The following is an 18,316-nucleotide window of genomic DNA, read 5'->3' as shown; positions in this document are numbered from 1 at the left end:
ATTATTAAAGCTGGTTCGGTTACTAAGCAGCAGCAAGGGACTGAGCCTCTGCAGCTCCCTAATGTGTTGTGTGCCTTGCACTGTCTCTCTGTGCCTGCTGCAATTCCAAATGAGTTGTGATCCAAGCCACTGTCTTATTTCCTGTCTGCCAGCACACTGAGCCGACTGCAACTCACTAAGAGTTGTGAGCCAAGCCACTGTCTTATTTCCTGTCTGCCAGCACACTGAGCCGACTGCAACTCACTAAGAGTTGTGAGCCAAGCCACTGTCTTATTTCCTGTCTGCCAGCACACTGAGCCTCTGCAACTCACTAAGAGTTGAGAGCCAAGCCACTGTCTTATTTCCTGTCTGCCAGCACACTGAGCCTCTGCAACTCACTAAGAGTTGTGAGCCAAGCCACTGTCTTACTTCCTGTCTTCCCTGCACACTGAGTGACTGAGCCTCTGCAACTCCCTGAGTGTGCTGTGAGCCCTGCACTGTCTCCCTGTGCCTGTAATTCTATATGAGTCGTGACTCGAGAGCCGAGTCACTGTCTCAACACACTTTACTGAGCTGAGCCGTGCGGCTCAACTCATTCCAATGAATCGTACTGCCCATCTCTAGACTGATATCTGAAATCAGAAATTATAGCGGGGATTTGATGGTGTGAGATTTACGAAGCAGATTGGCCCCGCAGATAACACCACCAGATGGCGGACGCCTGTAGCCTATGGACTACAGTTCACAGAAATCACCAGAAGCCCTCCCAAGCATGACCACCGTGCATGTATGAATACCCAAATCTAAATCTCTCTCTGGACATGTTACATCTGCCCCACCTGCAGTCCACATGGTTTTGTCCATTTGAGAAGGCATTTGCCTTTGGGAGAACCAAAATAAGGGCCAATGTATATAAGTAGGTCATACTCATGCACATTGTGTCTTGTAGAGCGTAGTCCTGAAGGAAAGCTAAAGGGAGTGGTCCTTGCCCAGAAGACTCACGTGGAGAGCGTGGAACTCGTGTTGCCTCCTCATGCCAACCATCAAGGGAATACATTTGGTGGGCAGATAATGGCCTGGATGGAGAATATTGCCACAATAGCTGCCAGGTAAGAGTTCTGAGTTCCACATAACTGGGAAACTATATTCTAATCCAAGGATTCTAAGAACACCAGGGCTGTAAGAACTAATTACACTGAAGTGCCAAAAGTTATGGGATATCCCATGACGTTTGGCCCTTCAGTGTAATTATATAATGGCTTTTTACTGACCCATTGTCATGTGGACGTCCAGAATGCCAACATTTTGTTGTTTCCTATTATTAGATAAATAAGCTGCTCTATGTAAATATGGCGTCCAAGCTGCTTCATGCCAACAGTCACAGCAGATTGCACAAGTATAGGTTTTAGTAAAGGAAATACGTACAGACACTGTATATGTGAATAGAGGTAGGGCTTGTTGTAGGAACTGTATAATGGGGATAATTCAGACCTGATCAAACGGCCGCAAATTTACAGGGGCTACCGTTCAGATAGATGCCGCCCTGATAGAGTGAAATCCACTGAGACTGACTCGAAAACTGGAATATCGGTATGTTGCTGACGTCACATACCCTTGCCTAAAAAGTCTGGGCACGGCTGCATTTTCCCTAACACCCCCCCCCCCCCCCCCCGTGTTTTTTCTGGGAAACTAGCGTTTGTCTTAGCACTCCCATGAAACAGCCGCTACCGCCTCCAGACACCTACTTCCTGTCAATCACCTGGCGAATGGCCACAGAATGAAAAAAGTAGCATGCTTTCATCACTGCCCAACATCGCACATGTTCATTGCGGTCCTTATGCATGCGCAGTGTATCAATGATAGCCACCGTGCGAATTCGCGGACTTGGGATCAGGTCTGTATTACCCGTATTGTTACCATCCCTGAACAAGCGGAGTACCGCCCTGATAAATTGAAGATCTAGCTGACAGTTAGGTGATCTCCATGTGACTCTCATCATAAATATGCTATGTTTGGTGTAGGTTTCTGGTCACGTTCTCTAACGCTCCTATATCTGTCTGACTCACACAGCCGGCTTTGTCACGCTCACCCAACTTTGAAGGTAATCGAGATGTTTCATTTTTGGGGGCCATCTCAGGTCGGAGATCGATTAATCCTAAAGGCTATTGTGAACAACGCCTTTAAAGACAGGTCAGTAACCAAGATGGGGTTTTGATGGGGTTCTGCAATATATGTAGGAGGCCATTTATCAATGACCTTTAACTATTTAAAACTTGTTGTCAATGATGAATGTAGCTCAGCCAATCAGCTCCTGTCATCGTTCAAACACATGACAATCCTGGCTACAGTACCATTTATCACATACAACGCGTTATAAGGCTCAAGTCTTAAAGATGGCGCTCACCGCTTCCAAATGTGCACATACTGTAAGTTTAAAGTTCAAACAAGCAGCAATGTCCGGTATGCTGGCATGACAGCTTGTGGCTTGACTTGACAAAGACCCTTAAGGGAGGAAACGTTGACTTAGATTATGTTTGAACATTCTGTGCAGATTTGGTAGTGGTGAATGGTCTAATTAACCTTGGAGCCTATAAAATATGGATATTAATGGAACTTAATCTCTTTAATCCTGTGAGCGTATAGCAGGCAGGCAGTCTATTGTAAACCGCATGATAGAATTTGATCTGGAGACTTTCTAAGAATAATATTCTTTCTCAGATTACACTATATACATGCACAGGTGGGAGTCATTGTTTATTTTTTGTAAGTTGTCATATATACGGTCTATATATGATAATGCTAAGATTAGGTAATGTCCTGGAACATAGCGCCGCAATGATTATAGTTTATCCTTTCCTTACTCTGGAATTCTAATCTTGACCTTGAGATCCTAATCTTGACCTTGAGATAATCAGTGAAAAGCATCCCATGAATTTGCAGACCCGCCGGCCACTAGAGCGCTTTCTATGGAACCTTGGGCTTTGTACAGTGAGGACTGCACAGGTTTATGAGTTTATAGCTCCAATATGAAATCTCTGATGCATCAGATAAACCATAACCGTAACCTGAGTGCTAGGTCCCATGTTGTGTATGTACATGTGACCGTTGTGGCACTAGCTCAGAGTGCAGATAGTAGGGTCACAGGTCATCTGTGTGTAATATATATATCTGCTATCACACTTATCAGCGCTGGGATAATTGGAGCAATTCATTGATCACTGAAGTGTTCTTTATATGTTTAGAAAGTGCATTGTGGGAGAGAGCCTGGCCTAGGTTCATCATTACAGCTTCTGGAAGCCAATTTTCTAGATTCTGTAGTATGTACCTGCATTTCGTTCAAGAATAAAAATGAATTACTTTTTCCTTATACAATAGAGGGGTCTGTACTTTTGAAGAAACATCCACTTAGTGTAACCTGTTCACCAGTCCTCCCCTGACTGTGTAGCAATTGGGAGAACCGGCATACCTTACATTCATTTTATCTAAACCCAGCATACCAGGCTGTCTTATTGGCTTGGGTAAGAGATCCGAACAGTATCCTGATGGTCAGGATGCCGACAGCCTCATACCAATGATCAAAATCTTTGCAAATCCTGACCGGGTCAGACTGTGCGCATTGCACCGGACCCTCCGAGTCGCCCCGGCAGGAGAAGCAATCTGCAGGATTTGCTATCGGCTCGGGCAGGCTCGGTGGGGATGGCATGCGATCCTGCTGGGTGGCTCATGAGAGAGCTGAGGGGAGAAGTCACCACAATGTATGGAGGCCTTGACACTCTCTGCAGGGAATTTGTAAGAAACCCAACACCTACACCTGTCCTCTTTAGAAGGTTTGAAAATCTCCAACCAGCGACGTGCGGTGAGGTCATTGCCAGTGAGGTCATTGCCAGGGGATGTACTGGCGGCCGCTACATGGTATGCAGCGGCCGCCAGTACATGCAGCCCCCCCCCCCCCCGGCGGACTCACCTGTCCTCTCCTTTGCGTTGGTGGCTTTCTCCCAGCGGCGCCGTGCTGCTGCATCCTCTCCAGGTGGGCCCTGCATATGTGTGATTGGACAGCGGATCCAGCACTGGATCTGCTGGCCCAATCACATCTGTGGGCGTGCGTTCATACTGGTGCCCCTGTCATTGCGGCAGCAGTAGAAGTGCCACTTCCCCATTCATGTTCAATGGGCTTTTACAGCCCATTGCTGCACCATGCCCCCTGCCCGCCCCTACCCACCCCCCGCTGCCTGGAGTTTTAATGTTAACAGTGGGAGGCACCTCTCCCGCTGCCTCCCACCCTCACATGTAGCAGTCGAAGAGGGTGGGAGGCAGCGGGAGAGGTAGAAATGATGAAAATAATAAAAGAAGATATATAAATATTTTATTATTTTCATCATTATGACAGGGGAGGCACGTCCCTGTCTCCAACATTATCCGATATCTGTCAGGGACATTCATCAAAGCTGTTCGTAAAATAGGAGTATACATATACAGTATTACATCTACTGTATGTTATATAAGCCAATATGTATTTTCCGAGACTGCATGGGGAATGCAGAGCATCTGCTGTACTCTCTTGAGCATGGCACACATAGAGGAGATGCAGAGACCATACCACCCCTCTCTCCAGCAGTGTGTACAGTAGTATAGATAGACAGCAGGGTACACACACAGGAGATGCAGAGGCCATACCATCGCTCTCTCCAGCAGTGTGTACAGTAGTATAGATAGACAGCAGGGTACACACAGAGGAGATGCAGAGACCATACCATCGCTCTCTCCAGCAGTGTGTACAGTAGTATAGATAGACAGCAGAGTACACACAGAGGAGATGCAGAGGCCATACCATCGCTCTCTCCAGCAGTGTGTACAGTAGTATAGATAGACAGCAGAGTACACACACAGGAGATGCAGAGACCATACCATCGCTCTCTCCAGCAGTGTTTACAGTAGTATAGATAGACAGCAGGGTACACACAGAGGAGATGCAGAGACCATACCATCGCTCTCTCCAGCAGTGTGTACAGTAGTATAGATAGACAGCAGGGTACACACAGAGGAGATGCAGAGGCCATACCATCGCTCTCTCCAGCAGTGTGCACAGTAGTATAGATAGACAGCAGGGTACACACAGAGGAGATGCAAAGGCCATACCATCTCTCTCTCCAGCAGTGTGTACAGTAGTATAGATAGACAGCAGGGTACACACAGAGGAGATGCAGAGGCCATACCATCGCTCTCTCCAGCAGTGTGTACAGTAGTATAGCTAGACAGCAGGGTACACACACAGGAGATGCAGAGACCATACCATTGCTCTCTCCAGCAGTGTGTACATTAGTATAGATAGACAGCAGGGTACACACAGAGGAGATGCAGAGGCCATACCATCGCTCTCTCCAGCAGTGTGTACAGTAGTATACCATCGCTCTCTCCAGCAGTGTGTACAGTAGTATCGATAGACAGCAGGGTACACACAGAGGAGATGCAGAGGCCATACCATCGCTCTCTTCAGCATTGTGTACAGTATTACAGAAGTCAGCAGAGTACATGCATCATGTTACTATGTGTTCCTGTCTGTTGCAGTATGGAAGTGGGGGTCTGCGTGGAGGCATTTTGTCATGATGTGGATGTTCCCAGAAGGCATATAAACAGCGCGTTCATGACTTTCGTGGTTCTAGATGAAAACAATCGCTCGTGTATTGTACCGTGCATCAGACCGGAACCAGGGGTAGGTCAACTTTACATATCCTGTTACTAGGGTTACCACCCTGTGTAATTAATGTGTCCGGAATTAAACGGATGAGGTGGTAACTCTACCTGTTACTGTCTGTTACGCTGCACAACTTCACCTCCGTGCCAGTGGTATCTATGATGTGTGCAGTGTGAGTCCCAGGGGGCCACACACACACTGCACCCATTTTTGTGATGCCTACCCTCCGGAGTCCAGCAGCAGGAGCTTTGCCGAAATAGCCAGAAAAAAGGAGCGGTGACCATTTTTCCGAGGATCTGTCTACTTCATCTCTCTCCAATCCTTAAGCTGCCCATACACGGTCTCCGTTTAGCGGATCCGTTTGGGACTTATATAGTACACATCACATCGCATTGCATGCCTTGTGCATGCAATGCGATGTGATAACCAGCTAGTACAAAAAGTATGTGCAGCACATACTTTTTGTACCGTACAATGAGATGCGCGGGAGCGCGCATCTCATAGTACAGAACGGACCGTCTATGGACAGCTTACGTAATTAAACCCCTAAATACTTAAGATCTTACAGTAATTTTTTAAAAAACAGCCTGTAAAACGACAGGAGCTGATTGGTTGGTACTATATATCTCTCCACCTGATCTCTTTCCAAGCTTTAATAAAAAGGAAAGCTGCTGGTGAATTGTTAGACCTGGCTGTTGAGTAGTAGATGCTACGAAGTGCCCATTTCTATTTCTGAACAGCCAGGGAAGTATAGAGCCTGGCCGGGCCCAGGTACTTCACAGTGTGTGGCCTAATTGCAGGAGGCGTGGCGGCCATGCACTCTTAGAATAAGATACAGAAAAGAATAGCACTTTTAGCACCTCCCTGGCCCCACTGCAGCCCAGCAGCATGTGATGTTTGAGAAGAGCTGCTGTTGCCCCGACTGGGCCCCACCATCAGGCCTGCTTAATTAGTAAGCCCCCCCTTCTCAGCGCCACTGTATAAATCTACCGTTACTCTTTAATAACACTCTGTTCCTATAACTGAATATTTCTTCTCTTAGGATGGAGAAAGACGGTATCGTGAAGCAATTGCACGCAGGAAAATAAGACTAGACCGGTAATACCAACAACACTAAACAAAATACATATATATATTTTTTTTGTTTTGTTTTTTTTCCTCCTTAAAAAGCTGTCATTAGTTAGCCATTTTTTTTTTATTTGTTTTTACGGGATGCAGTCAGAGCCGAAATCCCGACACTTTCTCCCTCTATGGGTGTCCAGAACACCCATAGAGAGAGAATAAATTAGTGTGCATAGTGTAGCGGCTAGCATAGCGAGCCCGCACGCGCGGGGTGGGGGGAGGGGGGGGCGGGCGATCCACGTCCCCCCTTGTCGGGATTTTGACCGCCGGGATTTCGTACCAATCCCGTTTTGATTGTACTAAATGGGCAACAAATGGACTTCACTTCAACACTTTAACGCTGAACATTATTTACACACATGAGATGTGTCTTCAGTAACTTTGATGTAATATTGAGTAAAATTAGATTGTGTGCAGTCATTATTATTACATCAGAGACCAGAAAAATCCAAAGGGACATAGGGGTCTATCTAATAAATCAAAATAAAACAGAAAAATCAGAACTTCAATTAAAAAAAAATTTTTTTAGTATTAATATACAGTATTAAAAACTTTTTCTCTGCAATTTCCTCAGTCCGTAAAATACTGACTGAGCAAGCGTCGAGAAAACATATACAGACTGAGAAATGCGTTTTGATTCTGTTACTACAACAACAAACAACAAAAAAACAACAGCTGGTCGGCCATCATGTTGGGACACTGCATTTTAGAAACAAGGGGTAAACAAGGGGTAACCTTTTCTTTTATTTAATGCTCATGGCCATGACACACTAATACACTGGATTAATGGGTTATTTCACAGTTCAAATTGCTTTCTAGACATTTGGGGTACCGGAGCCATAGAAATCTATAAAAATAATCCCAAGAAGCTGCTATATGTGTATTGATGCATTTTTTTGGTGACTGATGTATAAATTCAGCGTAGGTCTTCTTTAGTTTGGGGGTTCTGGGGGTTTGCACATCGTCCGTTTTTAACAAATACACATGCGCAAACCCCAACAGTTTGACAGGGAAGCGAATTTGGTCCACACTGAGAGGGTCTGGATAGCCCACTTCATGTGATTTGTATTTTAATTTAAGAAGGAGGCTTAAGAAATATAAGTTATCAAAGTGCCTCCTATGGTATTAGACCAACTGTGTATTAATGTTGAAATTTAGTAAAAGAAAAAAAATATTTTTTATTAATTGCAATTCTGTTTGCCGGAGCTTTTCTGTTTTATTTTGATTGTATGCTTTTATAGAGGATTTCGTAACCTCCTCTTTGAAAGTAGCAGACAGAGTGAGGGTAATATAATTGGCACCAGGTGATTCGATCTATTTACAGCTGTCTATGTATTAAGCCTTGAAGAGAGCTAAAGTGAAGAGAGATAAATTACCAACCAACCAGCTCCTGTCATTTTTACACATCCTGTAAAGTGGCAGCTAGCAGCGGAGTGGCTGGTACATTATCTCGGTCCACTTTACCACTCTCCAAGGCTTATAACTCTCCGATGCCCACTATGATGCTGACCATGCATGCTTCCGCAGGTCGTCATCGACATTCTCGGTCGGCCCTACATGGAGGGTTTACGGGATGTCATTAAGGGCATGTGGCTCCATCGCTGCTCATTTTGGCAAGTGTGTATGTACTAGCTGATGCTGGCTCCCCCGTCTGCTGCCGTCGGGCTGGGTACACATAGTATAGTGTGTACCCAGCTTAAAGGAGCCCTTTCATCGATCCATGGATAGGGGCCCGGACCCCGGTGATTACTATCCAGCAGGCTGGATTAATCTGTAATCGCCGGTCAGGGCGATAACACTTCAACCAGATGAGATACTTTTAGGATTATATTACAGTAAATGTGATCTTTCTCTGTTTCCTTTTCGCCAACAGCAAATATGTTATATCTTGCAAACAATCAGAGGTGCCCTTGTCCGTCCCTTGGGATCCAAGTAATCAGGTAATTTGCAAATTACGTGTACATTTTTTTCAATTAAATTTTAGTTTTGGTGGAATTAGGTGATCTGAGATATAAGGTAAGGAAAAATAAAGTAGGATGTTTTACTCCAGCAGAACCCAGGCCAGGGTTGTCAGTGCCCCTCCCCAGTGAAATTCTCATTCAGGGAGGCGTGGCTTTGACACCCATTGCAAGTCCTATATGAAGAGGTATACGGCTATTAGGTCAACAAGCATTGGGTCGACACCATTAGTTCGACATGCTGAAAGGTCGATATGGGTCTAGGTCGACACAATCATTAGGTCGACATGGGCAAGGATAACAGTCAAAAGGTCGACATGGGGTTTTTCACAGTTTTTTGATCTGGCATGTGTGACGGGTGGTATTTTATGTTCTACCATCCACTAGGGCATGGTGGGAGACTAAAATAGTGCCCGAAGCATGGCGAGCGCAGTGTCAACATTTGGTTCAAATTTGGGTCCATTTATACAGCACTTTGACCCGGGTCGGCTCTGTTTACACTGAACTTGGGTCAGCACTGCTTTGCCCTGTCGATGTCATTAAAAATGGTCATTTTAGAAGAATTGATAAAGATGAGGTCACAATAGGTAACAAAATGGGGGTTGGGTCTGCTCAAAGCATAGCAGCAATGATTCATTTTCTCTCTCCAATAACCTGGGTTTTTGTGGAAGTGTAAAAGGGGGTATTAGCGACTTTCTGTCTATTTTCTGCCATTGATGTATGTATGTGAATTAGCAGCCCATTTAATGGCAATGGTTCTCATAGGCAAAATGTGTGCAGCAGTGTATGAGATTGCAGAATAATAGGTGCAGTGCCTATACATATATTTCTCACAATGTATCCTATAACACATGCTGTCATTTCATTATGTTAATTGGACTTTCTGTGGTCATGTGACCCTTTGTACAATGGCGGATAACTCTCACAATGGACATGTTTTACAGGTTTATCTCAGTTACAACAACGTTTCTGCATTGAAGATGCTAGTGTCCAAAACTGACTGGGTTCTGACCTCCGAAATTAATAAGGTACTGAGTATGACCGTCCAATCACTTGTACTGTCTGTTCTAGGGGGGCATGCTCCTGGGGCATGAGGGAGGCTTGCCCACCTTTCTGGAGGGCAGGGGGCTTGCGGACATTCTGAGAGGGTAGGCAAGCACATTAAACAAAGAACATTCCAAGCTTCCCTGACGTCAGTCTATCTTAATGGTCCTGTGATTTCTGAATACTGCTGAGGCTCAAATTACTTTTTCACAAGTATGCATCAAACAATAAAAGTTTGCTTGAGGAAGAATCCCACAAGAAACTAATTCACTTTTGGGTTTGAGATCTCTAAGACATAACATTATATAGAGCAGGGGGTATTCAGCTTGGAACTACATATACCAGCATGCCCTTCCACAGTTAGGCTATACGTGTATGATAAAACTGTGGCATGCTAGGATGTGTAGCTCTGCAGCAGCTGGGAGGCCACATGGTGAATATCCCTGATATAGAGTTTTGCTTACAGCACCTTTTAGTTTAACATTCCCCAGCCCAGCTCCAACAACTTCCAACAAAGCTACAATGAGTAGTAGTATTGTTGTCTGTGCGTCTCTGCCACAAGCTTCCCGGGAAATGGGAAAGCTCTCAGGCAATGGTAATATTTTATTATTATACTCATTATTATTATTATCGGTTTTATTATTATTATTATTATTATTATTATTGCTGGTTTTATTACTATTATTATTATTATTATTATTAGTACACCATCTTACATAAACAGACAATGAGCCTATTTTAGACCTGATCGCAAAGCATTTTTTTTTTCTCTAACCATGCTGCAGTGCAGATGGGGCAGATGTAACATGTGCAGAGAGATTTAGATTTGGGTGGGGTGTGTTCAAACTGAAATATAAAAATAAAGCAGCCAGTATATTTACCCTGCACAGAATCAAAATAACTCACACAAATGTAACTTTGCAATGCAGCATGGTTTTTTCTATTGGAGAAAAAAATGTGCTTTGTGATTCAGTCCGAATTAGGCCCAATATCAGAACTCAACACAGTCATTGAAGAACACAAGCAGGCGGCATAATTGTTATAGAACAGAAAGTAATAAAGACGTTCCCTAAAATACACATGTTGAAAATCTATTCCCGGAGATGGAAGATACAAGAGCCGTCGGTAGGAAAACAAATGCCAGCAAGAGTAAACTGAACCGTTCCACTTCTGCCACTCATGGTCATAATGCCACCTCATCATTGTATCATTTATCAACGCAATATATACCTGACCAGTAGGGGACGCAGGAGCCATCCATCTACGCACCAACAATACCTCAGCTGCCATAAGCACAGTGGATATATAAGGCAAGTATTCAAAGGCTTAACCCTGGGAGGCAATGGAGTCATCTCCTGCTGGGCTCCTGCTCTCAAGGGGGCACCTCTCCTCCCCTGCTAGTTTAAATTCATTCATTCAAAGTCTTCAAAATCGCTTCTGTGGCTGATTTTGGGGGGCAGGGGTCATGCCTCTCCACTTCCAGAAGCTCTTTTTAAATATCTACTTTTGCAATGGAGATATATTTGGGCATGTAGGCGCAGACTGAGGTGCTAGACATTTGCAATATTCCTAAATAACACTCGTAACATATGGGTTGATGACAGCAGTGTATAATGATCTATTGTCCCCTGTTACTTCAGGTTCGGCTATACACGCTGGAGGATGACAAATTTCTGTCCTTCAGGGTGGACATGAGGTTGTCCATTGGTGCGAGACAAAGCTTCATCCTGCTCTCTGACATGAGGCGTCGCCATGAGTGGGACACTAACTTTAAGTGAGTGCAGGAACATGAATGAGTTGAAGGCCTGAGATATTGTGCAGTGTCGCTGACCACCATATCGTCTCTTGTAGGGAATGTCGTCTCTTGCAGCAAGTGAATGAAGATGATGCTATTTATCATGTAGTCAGCACGGTGTGTGCTGCAGATGGCAAACCACAAGATTTCGTCATCTTGGCCTCTCAGAGGCCGCCCTGTGCCGCAGGGTAAGGAAACCAAACTGTAGCCTAAGCCACTTGTCCAATTAGAACCTCAGAAATATTGGGGCTGATCTGGACACATCGGTGCCCATTGGCGGTTGTCCACCTGTACATTTTATAGAAGAGCTGCTACGTACTGATTGCATAAGGACTGAGACGCCCACTGTAAGCATCTGTAGGTGCTGAAATATCGATTGCTGCATCTATTGACTTTGGATGCACCATCGAACTGGCACCAGCCTTATGGTAGATGTCTGTGAGTGACAATCAGGGCCATTGTGATATGTGGGGGCATATACTGCAGAGGGAGAGATGTGGGGTTTTTTTATTTTATTTTTTACTTCATTTACTTATGCCAGTATTCAGAGCGGTCTTTGCTGGAATTGGCATTTTATTGGTAAAGGTGATTTAATGTTCTAAGAATTCACTGGCCAATGTGTATGGGTGGATTTTAGGTCCCACAAAACTAATAATGCTATACACACAATAATAAGAATCTAGATCACATTAAAACGTAACTTCGGAGGAAGCTACAGCTTTCACCTGACCTGCTCACTCATATGCTAACCTGTCATCCCAGCCTCAAGATTCACCAACTGAACACCCAGTCTGGAGACATAAAAGGATATGTGGGATATAGACCTTGTCCTCGTCCTGCTGGAACGTCTGGCGAACTAAATTTGACATTGAAAGTATCCTCCTTGTCCTCTATTTGCTCTGTGTGTTGGGTGACTGAATCTGGGCTCTCTCCTTTTTGATCTTGTGGATATAAAAAAACAACTAATTCTTTAAACCGACTTGAATTAGTTACTACTAAATACTATGACCGTACTATGAGCCTTATTTAGAACTGATCGTTAATCTACAAACAAGCAGATGACCGCGGGTAGACAGCCACCACCCAGAAAGAAAGTATACTCGCCCCATGTAAATTTGCAAGTGAATTTTGATTGAATCGCAAATCACTATCCACCCACAAATCCAGATGCAATTCCTGAACCAATAAAAGTTTTGCGCAGTCTGTGCCGCTGTGAGTAGCTCTGACCCCTCCACTAATCTGTGACCGAGACAGGCTGACATCACAGACCCTCCTTCAAACCGCCTTCAAACTGCTGGTTATCACCTTGTAAATGTATCTCTTATTATCCATAGAAATATTTCTTATTCAAGGGTGTTCCAGAATTCCCATTCCCAACCATATTCTACTTGTGTTCAGTAAAGATCATTTGTATTGTTACTCACATGTTTTCCCATAGGGGATTGGCAGCTGTAGTAAAGTGATGTTACTCTCTCTTACAGGGATCCTTATGTTGTAGCTTTTCGATCTGTTTCTCTCCCAACACACCCTCCCTGTGAGGAGTACACCCGCGGAGAGACCCTCTGCTCTGGCTTCTGTATCTGGTCAGAAGGATCGCTGACAAAGGTATTATTCTTAGTCCATACTTGCCTACTTTTGAAAACTAGTTTCAGGGAGATTATAGTTGGTAATATAATTTTGTAAAGCACTCCATTGAGGGGGCTTGTCACGCTCCACCCAAAGGGCATGTCTAGTTCCATATACTGAGAGATTGTGAAAAGAGATTGTGAGCGTGGCACCTAGAAGCGTGGGTGTGCACTGCTACATCTGGGAGGAATCTTTTAAAAATGACTTCCAGTACATTATATCCAAATGTAGATGAGCCCCAAAACAGTTAGTAAGAGATACTATACTTGGTAAAGTGCTGGGAAATGGGGCCGATGATTCAATGTAAATGTATCTGTCTCTCGTTCCTTTTTTCCCAAATAATGTAACATTGTAATGTGGGCTAGGTGACATGAGGGAGATTGCTAGACTAATGAGGGAGAGAGGGAGATTGCTGCTATGTCAGGGAGTCTCCTGCAGAATGCAGGAGGGTAGACAACTACTGTATGTCTTAGTCATATTGCACAGATGTAGACTTCTGTACATATTTATCAGTCTAGTGACTCTCTCCTGTTGGTCTGTGCACAGCTACAGAATAGTTGCCAGGAGGAGGAGAGAGACTGCGTTTTGGAAGTTAGATTAGAAGCGCCTCATGTTAGCAACAATATTGACTTTTGTGTGAATGCAGCAGTCACATGTGACCAGGTTATGAGCTCTCTTGCTCTTAACCGATCACTAGACTGTGCCACAGCCTCTTATTTACCACATTATTTCTGTGCCCTTGCAACAGTTCGCCTGGAATTTATGCCTAGTGTTCACTTCATGCATTAACACTTAAAAGCCCATTTATCATGGATCTCATATTCAATGCAATCTTGCTGCCCAGCAGTGGCGTAACTACTGTAAGGCAGCCCCAGCTGCCGCTTGGGGGAGCAAGTCACAGTGGGGTCTATGTGGGCGCCAGCACCTGCTGGATGCACTGATATGCTGCTGCCTGCCACTGCCCACTGGCTGAGCACCGGAGGCGAGTCAGCTGCAGCGCAGGTGCGGCCATAACAGAGATGACAAATCCTCCCACTGTTTCAATTGACTGTACACAGAGCTGGCTATTGGCTACTGTGTACAGGATGGGCGGGCGGATAGGCGTGCTAGGCGGCCTGGGATGCATCGGAGCCAGGGGAAGCAGCAGTGTCTACTGGTTTTTCTTCCTCCTATCCTGCTTCAGCTTCTCCGTTATGCATGCGATCTCATCACATGCTGGGGAAACACACTGGAGAGGAGCCCGGGGTGGGAGCGGTGTGGAAGGGGTCAACCATTAACTTTTTGACAGGGGGGAGCAAAATTGGTACTTCTGTACTTTCATGGCGCCGCGCGTCAGAGTCCCCTTGCGGGGCTCGGTGGCTCGCTACGCTAATTAAAATCAACTCCATGCCAACATGGATAGTGGAGGTATGAACTATCCATGTTGGCATGGCGTTAACTTTGTTTATTTTACTTAGTTAGTGGCGAGCGTAACCCGGAAGTACGCGCGGCGCCATGCTGCCGCCGTGAAAGTAAAGAAGTACCCCAAAATTTATAGTTACGCCACTGCTGCCCAGGATCACATTGCACCATGTCATCCCATTGGCGGGATGTATTAGTAGGCAGGCAGGCAGGAACAGGGGCCCTTCCTTCCCATGTGCTATGACGGCTGCCGGGGAGCCACACATGCACCGGTCAGCAATGACTGCACTGCACAGTGCCCACTTCTGAGGAGGGTTCCACGGGAGCCGTTTGCCCAGCTAGCTACGTGATATGTTGACCTTCGGCTACAATGGGCTACCGTCATTTTCAGATGGCGGCAGCTGTGGGGGGGGGCAATATCTGGAGTACTATGCATTCTGGATATCAGAAACTCTGCCAGCATCGCATCCCCCATAGAAACCAAGGGGAGATGCGGCTGACAGAGGAAATGGAGGGATCGCAGCAAGTATCTCCACCATAGAACAAATGTAAAGCATCCCACTAAAATAGGCACCAATCTACCAGCTCAGAGCCTGGTCCTTGTGCTGAGTGGAAAGTGGGCTCACAGACTGAGAAATATACAGTGGAACCTGCAGGGTCCCCTAACAGCACAGAGCAGTGTTGTGAGGCTTCCAGTAAACTGGTGCAGGCATATTGTGCGGTTAAACATGGCCGGATGTGAAATACATATATACAACTTTTAATAAAGATACATCACATCGTTTTCAGATATCAAACCATAAAGAGTATGGCTGTATGGTGTGTGTGTTAGGACCTGGCCGATGTATCCCGATGGCAGAAGCTGCAGGTCGATTGCGATAGGTGTAATCAGTAAAGGCTATTTATTATATTCCATGTGTACCTTCCTCTGTAGATTGCCTATTACAACCAGTTTACTCCGGCACTTGTCTCCCGTGTCACAACCAACATCGCAGGACTGTCATCTGATATCTCCAGCACATACGAGGCCTGCGGAAAGTTTCTTATCGAGAATACATCGGAAAATGCAGTTGATGTTAAAACATCTGAGCCCTAAAGCTCCGTGGCTATTCAACAGCAATAATAAAATAAGTATATATTTATATGTATTGTACATAGGGCAGATAAAGAAAGGTATGACACGGCCTCTGACTGCCGGTGAGCACATGTTCACTACACAATCTGACTGCAGTCCCCGTCATGCCACCAGTGTGCCGATGATGAGACGTGTGGACCAGGGACTGATGGGAGAGCACCGGATGGACAGGATTGTGACATTCTGCAATATAGATCGTCTAATAACACATTTGGTTTTTGCTATGGGAGCCATAGGGTTTTGATAAAATAACTTTTTTAATGGGCTGTTTAATGTACTTATGATCTGGACTGATCCCTTGTTAGAGGGTGCAGGGCATTTTTTGTGTATAAAGGCATTAAATGTGTCATCCAACTTTCTGAAATCAGCAGTTATTTTATTGTGTCTATTGTGGTTTTTCTGCATCTGTGCTTTCTATGCAATGTCTGACACTAATACACCTTTTCTACTAAAATACCAGGTTTAAACTGGAAATACAAACATAGGAAGAGGGAAACCAGCACTGGTATTAGATGGAGAATGAACTCTATCTATAAGGGGGGGTATCAATTCCCTTTGAATTTGCCACAGAGTCTCACACCAAACAATATAAAGCGATCCCACTATGCTTGGGAACCAAATGGAGGTGGACTCACATTGGTATTCTATTCAGGTGTGCACATAATGGTTTATTTTACCACAACTTCTATATGGCACTTTTTCTCTTTTACAGCTTTAACATACAGTATGACAAGTACTCAACTTACATTCGAGTTCTGTCACGCGTTCCTATAAGGGTATCTTTTCCAATGAACGGTAGCCAGATTATGAAATTGGCTCACAATTTATTCCAGACAGAAACAGGTAAAACAGCATATATTTAAAAGTTCTAAGGTGCATGGGAGGAGACGGGAGTGCAACTTGATGCGGGACGGCTCCAAGCCGGTGATAGACGGTAGGCGTGCTGCAGACACAGCCGGACTGGCGTGGCTGGTTGGCGTCAGTGTCCGTGAAGTCCCACTGATGGGCCGGTCCTGGTTTGCAAAATATGGGGGACAAAAGGAGTAGGGGTCCCCGTATTTCAAGAGCCGGTACCGGGCCCAACCAGCGAGCAGGGTAATGCTACAGCCGGGGGGAGACTTTTTATACAAGTCAAAGCATTCATCCCCTGACTGGTCAGCCTGGGCAGGGATCCTGGGGAAGTGGGGATCCCCCCCAATGAAGGGGGTCCCCCCTCCAGAATTACCTTCCCAGACTGATGCCGATGGTGGTGGACATCAGGCTGATAAATCAGGGTTGCCGACTTTAAGATTCTCCTCTCCGGGAGAAGCCCGGAGAGGAGAGTTTCAGCAGCCGCTCAGGGGGCGGGGCTTACAAGTGACATCACTAAGCCCCGCCCCCATGCTGGTAACTAAATGCACCAGCGATTTTTGACTGGGCGATTTTGACTATAGTAGAATTAACATACTTGGTTGGTATTCATTGCAGATAGCCTAGTGAATATCTCCCTCCGCAGTGAATATCAGCAATTTTGAGTAGACAGCCAGCGATCTAGTCAAAATATTCTTGCCTGGCAACTCTTTAATCTAAGCGATATTATAGGGATATTTGTCTAACCTGGACAGAGATCTTTACAGATACCCCTTTCACATCGCACTTTTAAAACGGTATATTGCCGTTTTTTTTCCATTTTAAAACGTTTAAGGCTGCAATGTGAAAGTGCCAGAGTTGATTTACCGGTTAAAGTTAACCGGTATTTCAACACGGTTAAAAAACAGAGTCCTACACATTTTAAAGCCGTTTTTTTGGCGGTTTGAACAGCTCTATTTCAATGGCTTGAAACGTGTCCCTTGGGGGTTAAACGGGTTGAATGTTTGAATGGTATTAAATGATTTTTAAAACGGTTTTCACCTGCAATGTGAAAGGTCTCAAGGCTTTTAAAGTCCCATTTAAGAATACCGTGTCATTACCCATTTCTGCAATATGAAAGCAGTATAACCTTCTAAGCAATTTTGTTTATATAGTCAAAATCGTTTAGAAGAATCGCTCCGTGTGTACACCCCTTTAGGCGACCATTAAGTTGTAGTCTATTTTAACTGGTTATTAAGATAAAATACAGCAAGTAAGGTATTGTTTTTAATTGCCTTCAGTGTTCTGTAAGGATATTATAAATTTCTAGTATTTGATATATTATACACAAATTGTTATTTATACTGGTATAGCTTATTGTTTTTTAGATAATTTTCATTGTTACGAGCACAGTGATTCTAGTGGAATCTCACAATCTCTCCTGTATTCTTCCCATTTTGGGCCTTATTCTGGTTCACTCTCAGAGGCAAATTCCTTCTCAAATGGACAAAACCATGTGCACTGCAGGGGTTGCAGATATAAATTGTGCAGAGAGACATGTGCATCAAGTCTAATCAGGGCCGGTACAAGGTACCGGAGCGCCCCAGGCGAGTCGGGGTGGGGGCGCCCCGGGGCCGGGGGGAGGGAAGGGGGGGGGTGGTACCTGTGTAAAAAAATTTGCTGCCCCGGCGTCCCTGCAGTGCTGGGGCGGTCAGGGGTGTCTGTGCCGTAGGGGT

At 45.0% G+C, this 18,316-nt stretch overlaps 1 protein-coding gene across 3 annotated transcripts in view; it reads left to right on the top strand.

Moving 5' to 3' along the window:
* ACOT11 (acyl-CoA thioesterase 11) overlaps positions 1-16,116 on the top strand; it is a 39,107-nt gene extending 22,991 nt beyond the window's left edge. For all 3 annotated transcript variants that reach the window (XM_083157325.1, XM_083157323.1, XM_083157326.1), the window contains exons 7-16: positions 929-1,088; positions 2,050-2,169; positions 5,545-5,689; positions 6,714-6,769; positions 8,667-8,733; positions 9,696-9,779; positions 11,436-11,569; positions 11,647-11,778; positions 13,072-13,195; positions 15,552-16,116. In XM_083157325.1, the coding sequence (XP_083013451.1) occupies positions 929-1,088; positions 2,050-2,169; positions 5,545-5,689; positions 6,714-6,769; positions 8,667-8,733; positions 9,696-9,779; positions 11,436-11,569; positions 11,647-11,778; positions 13,072-13,195; positions 15,552-15,713 (1,184 nt within the window). In that variant the 3' untranslated portion in view covers positions 15,714-16,116. The remainder of the gene's footprint in view (positions 1-928; positions 1,089-2,049; positions 2,170-5,544; positions 5,690-6,713; positions 6,770-8,666; positions 8,734-9,695; positions 9,780-11,435; positions 11,570-11,646; positions 11,779-13,071; positions 13,196-15,551) is intronic.
* Positions 16,117-18,316: the final 2,200 nt, after the last annotated feature.

The sequence above is a fragment of the Crinia signifera genome, chromosome 8, assembly GCF_055691185.1.
Source record: "Crinia signifera chromosome 8, ASM5569118v1, whole genome shotgun sequence".
NCBI classification, from domain to species: Eukaryota; Metazoa; Chordata; class Amphibia; order Anura; family Myobatrachidae; genus Crinia; species Crinia signifera.
Note: the sequence above shows the minus strand (reverse complement) of the source record. Positions and strands in the feature narration are given on the sequence as shown.